The sequence below is a fragment of the Leuciscus leuciscus genome (genome assembly GCF_965113295.1).
Source record: "Leuciscus leuciscus genome assembly, chromosome: 4".
In the NCBI taxonomy this organism is placed as follows: Eukaryota; Metazoa; Chordata; class Actinopteri; order Cypriniformes; family Leuciscidae; genus Leuciscus; species Leuciscus leuciscus.
The window spans coordinates 47,927,545-47,936,703 of NC_138728.1; the positions used below are offsets into that span (position 1 = coordinate 47,927,545).

General features: G+C 39.5%; 1 protein-coding gene across 1 annotated transcript; it reads right to left on the minus strand.

Moving 5' to 3' along the window:
• Window positions 1-270: 270 nt before the first annotated feature.
• Window positions 271-7,418, minus strand: LOC309497046 (uncharacterized protein). Its single transcript, XM_082167307.1, has 8 exons — window positions 7,409-7,418; window positions 7,229-7,334; window positions 6,695-6,900; window positions 4,553-4,666; window positions 2,004-2,351; window positions 1,645-1,843; window positions 1,131-1,238; window positions 271-1,029 (listed from the first exon to the last, which is right to left on the minus strand). Exons 5-8 carry the CDS (start codon window positions 2,138-2,140, stop codon window positions 1,024-1,026), a joined length of 450 nt encoding a protein of 149 aa, XP_082023433.1. The 5' UTR covers window positions 2,141-2,351; window positions 4,553-4,666; window positions 6,695-6,900; window positions 7,229-7,334; window positions 7,409-7,418; the 3' UTR covers window positions 271-1,023.
• Between the last annotated feature and the right edge of the window lie 1,741 nt (window positions 7,419-9,159).

A 9,159-nucleotide genomic window follows, 5' to 3' on the forward strand; every position in this document is an offset into this window, starting at 1 on the left:
TCATAACGTCCAGGGTGCTGTGCTGTCATACTGAATGTTACGTCCCTCGTTAATTAGATGTTATTTGTCTAGGAATTTTGTTAGACGTAGCAAAAGTTTTGCATGTGTGTGTGTTCATACAGTAACGGGAACTGCAATTCAAAAGGAACAAACAACAATCCGTAACTTAGTTGAAAGGTTTTAATTCTTCAACTGCAATAAAGTGAAGTAGTAATAAAGGAATACAGTAATGAAAAGTAATAAAGTGATGAATATTTACAATTAGCACAACATAACAAGAATAAACAGATCAACAGACAATCTGGGGAAGAGGAAGGAGCAAGAGAGTGGTGCTTAAATCAAAAACTGAATATAACAAAAAGCCCCTTTAACTAAAGTAAAAGAACTAAACTAACTATCAACAAAAGAGGTAGAAAGAAACATCTTCAGCGTACAAGACGCTATAACTAAACTATACGAACTAAAACAAAAACATACATTATTAGCACCACTCCTAACCCTAGTGCGTCTAATACATCTCAGTACTACGTGTGCAAATGTAGGTCGCGACCTGCTTACCTGACTCACAACCTCTCCCGCCAGTCTACACAATGGTGAACGATGAACTCAGATGAAGATTTCATGACAGCAACAAACATTTAGCAGGCACTGCGAGTACGTAAGTTACCAAGGGCAACACAAAACATAAGCACACGAGTTACCAAGAGTAACACAAAACACATTCACGCAAGTTACCAAGGGCAACACAAAGCACACTCGAGCACAAACAAAGAGAACTGATCTAACTGCAAGATCATAAAAGCAGTGAACCCCAAACAATGATCAGTCTCTCAGACTGGTCTATCGTACAAGAGAACCGTCCTCACAGAGTGTGCAAACTCTCTCAACCCAGAGTCTGTCTCGACTGCCGCCATTGAAGTTAGAGCCATTCATAAACTACCCGGCGACAGGCGATTGGTGGCACGATCCCAGACGTCAGCATCCTACGTCAGCTGATTGACAGGCGGACTCTCCAATCGAGCTTCACACCTGAAACAAATAGAGTACACAGACATACACGACAAGCATATGCAGCAACATACGCACAAACAAAAATTACGTAGCACGGCGTACGTAACACTGAAACTTACAGCTTCCTCGTCCTGGGTCAATGCTATCTTTAAATTGCCAGCGGCTTTCTGCTGACTGTGGAGGACCACTCTGCTTCCGTGGATGACACAGCCCACCCAATCCACATCCTGGAAAACATTGAAGTTTTTGCATGAGCGTGTGTGTGTGTGGGTGGGTGAGTGTGTTTGTTTTTGTGATTTATGAGGACACAAATTTGTATAATGCCACGGCCATTACGACGTAAACCTGACATTGCGTGCGTCCTCATTTTTGAAATAGCTTTAAAAACATACTTAATGTAAAAATGCATAATGTTTACTGTCATGGGTAGGTTTAGAGTAGGTGCAGTGTAAGGCGATATACAGTTTGTACAGTATAAAAACCATTACACACATGGAATGTCCTCACTTGGATAGCAAAACAAACCTGTGTGAATGAGTGAGTGAGTAGGCGTGTGTGTGTGTGTGAGCGAGAGTACGTGCGTGTGAGTGAATTTGTGATGCTGTGTAAACTGGTCAAAATGGATGGACTTACCGTTAGATTTTGCACAGCCATCGGGACCTGCATATGATCATAGACCAGGACCGCCTCGCAGTAATATCTGTACAATGTCTTGTCTCTTCTAGAAATGCCGCGGCCCAACTGCAGGTCCCCACGTATTCTCTCCACGTCGTCTTTGGCCACCCGTAAAATGGTCTTAAATTTCGAAAGAGACGCAGACCCAATAGAACGTCTGTTTGGATGAAACGGGACAAAACGGACAGGATACTTTAGACGCCACCCTTAAGATTACGTGAGACAAGACAGGTGCATGCCGATGATAACTTTGCTATTACCAAATTTTATTTTGACACGATAAAGTCGCACTGCAAACAAGGCTTTACTGCACTTACTTTTTGCGCCGACCAGATGGGACGACAACGCCTTCAGCAGCGGTGGAGGTGGAAGGACCGGCAGATGGAGTAGTTTCTTCGCTGAGGTCCGGCTGGTTCCTGACGATGAAGCCCTGGCGAAGAAGCTCCTTCACCATCGCCAGCTGGCAACCTCTGTCCGGCAGTAGCCCACACAGATGGTTGAAATCCCAAACCCTAGAGTTACGTGCCCAGTCTCTGGCAGAAGCCTGTGCTTTATCCACCTCAGCAGCCCTTTTAGCGGGTGTGCCGGCACGCAGACACCCCCTGGCCAGATGTTCACCTATGTCGTCCTACGGTCCCTTGCACAGCAGGCAGTGGACAACAAACCTTTGAGACAAAAACACGATACAATACATTACAAAAATTCAACAATAACTAGAAAGAACAATACTCTAATTAAATCGATTCAATTAGATATTAAACATCCAAAATAAAAAAAACTGTTCACACTTTATATCATGGTGGCCTAAACGTCTAGTCGCGACGTAGATATTAATGATTTGTTGTGATGAACTTGCGTACCTACATTTTTTTTTTTTTTTGAGAAAACAGTGATTTTGACACTTATAAGAAGGTTGAAATGTATGAAAAAATCTTAATAGAAAGGTAATAGTTTTTTTTGTTGTTGTTGTTTTTTAACCCCCTGAGGTCTACGGTATCGCCGGCGATACCAGCTCGCTTTTTTTTTATTAGTGTAAAAGAAACTCATAAATACTCTGTTGACTTTGATTTTCCATAGGAGTTTCATACATCAATCGATTCTGTTAAATGTGTATTATTTTTGTGTATACTCACAATAAAAACAAAGTGTTGTGCTTTTTGCCAAATAAAGAAAAATAAACACGAAGCGAGTTCTGCCTTCTCTCTGCCAGTGTAGTCCATTCTGAAACGCGTCCGAAAATTAACAATAACTCAGCGAATACTCAGTCAAACAGACATACAGACACACAGGCATGAAGCTTGAATTATCTTCTTTTAAATGAAGTAATTTATATAAAAAAAAATTATTCTCATCTTGTGAAATCTGTATTAAAAGAGAGCGATTCCAGTCGAGCTCATCTCATCTCATTACGTTATAATCGGCCCCGCCCACGGAGAGCGCGCGCTATTCAAACGCAAATGGCTGAGGCAATCCTGTGAACGCCCCCATCAGCTCGAGAAAACACACAAGTTTATTTAGATCATTGTTTACACCGTCTTGCAGCGCTGTGAGGAATAATACTAATGGAAAATGTCCCTCAGAAGTGCGGGTATATCAAGATGCGAGCTGAGGAATACAAGTAAGTTTTTTCCTTCTCTCGTGAATTTCTTCACGTGGGTTTCTGTTTATGAATGAATAAACGGCAGAGATGCGCGCTGTTTACCACAGCTGGCAAAGACAGTTTAAATTTAAATCGCGTGTGTGAATGAATGATGATGTTTTAGCAAACTGTATTGCTATACTGAGCTAAGTAAACATCGACTGAATGTTGAAATAAAATGTAGGCTATTTGTATAAGCAACGTATTAAACTGCAAATTAACAATATGCCCTAATATTTCATGAAAACAACGTTACAGTCAGACGAAATATGAAAGACAACATTTTGTTGACCAGATTTGGGTACAGTTTTTACTGTAGAATATACTGCCACATCAAATAAGCTTTTGTTTAGCCATTTCTATATATAAAATACTATTTTTGTCAAAAATAAAGTCATCAACTAAGATGTTAGCTGTTCCAATGTTGGTCATATTCAAACTAATGAATACATAGATCAAATGTAGGGCCTATAATCATTTTTTTTGACAAAGAAAGAGTACACTTGAAATATTGTTGAAATTGTAATTATTGTTGTAATTGTAACCGTTTTAATAAAATAGCAAAACATATTTACAAGATAGATGTAAGCAAAATCTTAAATGGTCAATATAAGTCTTCTTCTAAATATATCTTTTGTCCTTGCATTGTGGCTCAGTCAGTGTCACACCTGAGTGAATGGCTCATTATGCAGAGTGGGTGTATTCTAAGGTGTAAACCACTCCTCGTTCACGCCCCCTCGCATATTGGCTTTCCAAGCAAAACCTGTTTTACATCAATTTAAATCAATGTATGGTTTTATGTGAACGATAAAGCAAGACTATTTTCACATAATTTTGAAGAAAAAACTCTAGGCGACGACATCCATAAGTCAAAAGTCTTATTGCCACATATTTAGTATGTGTTTTGTGGCCTTATTTCAAAAATTTTAATTTTTAGTTTTTTCGATAACCACGCATAAACATTATTCTCTCAAAAATGAAAACATGTACATACATGTGGCTCACATATTATTGTAGTCCTGTTTGTGCTATATAGAGTGAATTTACACCTTTGCCATTAATATGTTTATAAGCAACTGAAAAAAGCACAAATGTCAGAGCATGTCAGAACACCCCCAGGGCCCAAAAAAACGCTCAAACTCCAGAGGGTTAAGGTGGTTTTATTGTTAGTTTGACAAAGAAAGAGGAATTTGTCCAAAATTGTATGTGTTTGAAGTTAGCCTTTACCCTCTGCTGAAGCTGGGACTCTTTCACTGTGTTTTGCTCGATCAGCTCTAACTTCTCCTTCTGCTGCTGCTTCAGTTCCTCCCTCGTATGTAGCCAATCCTGATAAATCTTAGACTGCAGGAGAGAACAAAAACAGTCAGAGGTGTTGAGGATCTCAGAGGACATTACAGTGATGTCAGAAAATGTATTTTTGGCTCATGTGGATGAAAGACAACAACTCCCAGAATGCACTTGCTTCGCTGCCCTAGGAGGCCACTCTCAAGCCACGCCTACCGGTTAGAGCAGTTAAACAATAAGACGAGGCTACTAGTGAGTCTCCGTGACAACAAGTCTGCCCATGTTTTTGAGATTGCACAAAATGTCCGGGATTCATCTTTTGCGTTCTACAGTCGCCATTCATCATGTTTACTGTGGCAAGCAGGACGAGGCTGAGGGCCGCAGGAGAACGGTGCGAGGCCGGTGGCGTGATTACACCTGTGAGACGCACCGGTCTCGTATCTCTCACGGAGGAGCGGGAATATAATGGAGACGTGTATCGCAGCAGACGCTCAATTCACCTCATTCGGGCCGCAGGACCTCCAGATGCGCGTTTACGCGTCTTTACATTGACTTAACATGAAAATCACTTGCGCCAGACGCTCTATTCGCGTTTGGTGTGAACGCCACTCTCTGTCACACAAGGTCATGTTGTGATTTGTTTTATGTAAAGTGGACAATGGTTCTACTTTTTATGGGTTTGACACTTTACTGAATGCCAATGTATTTTTGCCATTATATTATTCTTATATTAATTTAATTACTTATATAGCCTACAGGATAATGAGCGTTTACGTAATATAGCCGCACGACCGCACGCATAAAGCTTGCCACAAAGAATCGGTAAAAGTAATGATTATGAATGCGTCTAAATACGCTGTGAATGTGAATGTGCATGTGCATTATACGCTGAGTTTCGGTTCATTTATGAGACGAACTCCAGTTCACTCGCCGGCGCCTCCATGTCGTGATTATCTATTGTCTGCTATTTTCTCCTTATTTATTAAATCCAGGCAATTTGTTCATGAAACATTGATTAAAATTAAGATATAATTAATACAAAACGAAATTAAATTTAAAGAAAGGCAGCTGTTCTGTTTGAGGTCTCTGAAAGCGGCACTAAAAGACTGCTTTTACAGAGCGCTCACGTCCGTAACCGAGAACTGGCACGTTGTTTTTTCCCTCATAAATGCGAACACGAAAAATAAAATAAAATGAATATTATAATGTTTTTTTTGTTGGGTCAGACAATGATTACCAAATTTCTCTCTCATATTGCTCCTCATAACCACTGAAAATGGTCAAAAAAGAAATCCAACCAAAAGTAAAATTACCCACGTACCAATGTACACGCACCCACCGTCCCCACCGAAATCGACGCCTATGTGTAATACCATGTAAAGGGAAACATGATAATATAAAAAGTACTGTACAGTAATGCAGAAAAGCGCATTACAACCATGTTAAAGCTATTAAAAACGTTCAGATGCAAAAAGGAACTAAATGTAAAATTAGATAAACTAGTTAATGATATTGCGCAAATGCTTTCGGTCTCTTCAAAGCTCTTCGCGAATTATTGTGTTATAAGACTCAGTTATCATACATCACGTCTCTTCTACTGTAAGTACACAGAAAACAAAATAAGACAAATGACTATCAACCTAATCATTTTATATTTATCTGTACAGTGCGTATAAATGCATACATTATTATACATGATTCTGCTAAAACGTACTGTTCATGCAGACGCCTGAGGTGTCATGATTCTGCCATCTAGTCCCTGTCTTTCTTTAGTCTTGAGGCAGGATCATGACAGACCCATGTGCTTGTGGTGTCTCGTTACTTAACCCCGCCCCCTTGTTATCCTTGTTTAGTCATTATTGTTTCACCGTTATCACCTGTTGCCCTCTTCATTTGCTCCCTATTTAATCCCCTCATGTTTTCTGTCCTGTGTTGGTTCATTGTCAATTAATGTGTAACCTGCCTGTGTTTGTACCATTGCTGAGAGTTCCTTGTCAAGTAAGAGTTTTTGTCTGAAGAGTTGTATGTAGTATATCCCAGTTCTTAGTCTAGTTATTGTCTTGCTTGTTAGTCAGCCATCCTTACCTCTGTTTTACTCCCTCGTGGGCTTTGTTTTCCCTGTTTTTTGTTATAAATAAACCTTGTGTGTTTGCATATTGTCTGTAATTGGGTTCATTCTTCCACCTCGTTGCCAACTGGTATCCCTTGTTTGGACAGGAAAAATCTACTCTGGTCGTCCACACTGTCTTGCAGACATCCTGGATGAATCTTCTGGAAGTATTGTCCAGCATCTGTGGAGATCAGATATGATGTTAATGCATACTGAACTTTAAGAGATCTGACCTCTGATCCTGATAAGATTATCCCCAGGTGCTGCATCCTTATCATGCTCTCACCAAATTTGACCCAGTTTATTTTAAAGTATAAATTGCATACCACCTAACTGCACATTCTTTTTATTCTCTATTTTAAAAGGGACAATGCACATTTTCTATATTAGTCTTCAAATGAATCAACTAGTATAGTTTATTAGTATAATTTATTGGGTAAGCTTTAAATGTGTGTATCATTAACCATATATTTGAAAGTGCTGGGCAGAAATCCTGTTAGAGAACTTACAGCAGAGTCCTCCTCTGTGAGGGAAAATGTTGCACTGTGCTTTGTGGATTGCACCTCCATGTGGATTCGACCATCAACATTTTCTCTTGTTGACCCAGTCTGAAGCCTGGAAAACAAAGAACACAGTGAGTGACTGACTTTATACACATTGAGGAAACACTGTAAAGTAAAAGTACTTACTGTAAGTGCCCTCACTGCTTCTGGTCGCTGGAAGTATCTTAGGATCAGGATGGCTTCGCAGAAGTACCGGAACAGCGTCCTTTGGTCTTCTTCCACTTGCTGCTGGTCCAGGAGCTTCTTTTTATATTCAAAAAATATTTGATACATTTAATAAATATATTCTTATTATTTGTATATTTATAACAGTCTGATTAATTCTGAGTCTTGAACTTTAAACTGGGGTTGAAAGATCAATACAAGTATAAAAATGTTAATTATATTCATGTTAATAAAGTTGTAATGTAACCTTTGATTAATATTGTAATTAATAAAATAATATTGCCTCCAGTGGCGCCTTTGGTTGATGGAAGACAGCATAATATTCATCTGGGGAAACTGTCTGTTAATGTCCCGTAGGTCCCTCTTCATTGCTTTGACAAGCAGCACACTTTTCAAGTGTCCTAGGTCGTTGCCTTCACAGTGAATCACTAGCACATTCGGAGCAGTTCTTCCTTTAAGGCACTGTTGGAAGCAGTGACGTGCGGTGATTTCTTAAAGAGGCTAGGCACTGAGTTATGAAAGCCAGATTACCTGATTTATTGTTTAGGCTAATAATATGTAATAACAGTAAACGTTACGCACAAGCACGGCATATCAAGAAATGTACAAATCAGGATGTATATCGTGTACTCTGCTCAATTGAATATGAAGGCAAATGGCTTGCATTAATTCAACCACATTTATCAATTCAATATTAAGCCTAAAATAGTTTTTGACTCATTAATCGGTAGATTATTTGTACATGAAATCCATCCGCCGCTCTTTCCTCGTGAATACGTCGATCACAGCTTTGTAAAACTCGTCTTTACGTGCCTTCAGTTTGCAAAGTCTCTAATTTTGAATTAAAATCGAGTTTGAAACTCTGTGATCACGGCCGGTGCTGTCATTTTCACTTTGAGTTTGGCGGGTATCAGGTATGTAGGCTAGCTGTGGTGTAACGTTAATTACGTTAGCTGTGCAAATGTCCAGTAATATCTCGATTTTAATTGGTCCACGTCTGATATGTAACGGAGATGTTTACGGGCATAGCATATTTACGTCCAAAGGCACACCAGATTTGTGCTTTTTGCCGTACATGTTGAAGAATACAGGATCGAAGTGCGCATGCGCAACATGGGTTTTTCGCTTGTCGTCTGCAATGAATGGACAGTAAAAGCACTGCTTATTCTACCATGTTTTTTATTTGATTATGTGTAACCGCTACATTTGTCATCATAACGTCTAAACAATTGGAATAACACACATATTGCATATATAAATAACAAGAATAAACAGTAAAAATACAAATACAAGTTTGTTTAATAAACATTTTTATTTTTGAATTTTGGCAGGGTAGGCAGTGCCTAGTTTGCCTACCCAGACTGCACGTCACTGGTTGGAAGAAGGGAAGGAGGTCTCCCCAACACATGCCTCCCCTGCCAAACCACTGGACCTGGGAAGCCACTCCAAGATTGGGGCCTATGGTCTCTCTTGCTCGCTGTTGGCCACGTCTAATGTAACTGTCACCAATAATCCAGACTCTGTGCACACCTGATAAAAAGATTACAATACAAATTATGAACTCATTCAGTAGCTGCATCACAATAAACTTTATACATTTTAAGGCCTTTCTTTAACATGGACAGCCAAAGCTCACAATCTTAAAATCCAGGGCTGGTCCATGATTTAAACAATTTTCTAACGAGCATCCCAGTGTAAAAAAAAAAAAAATG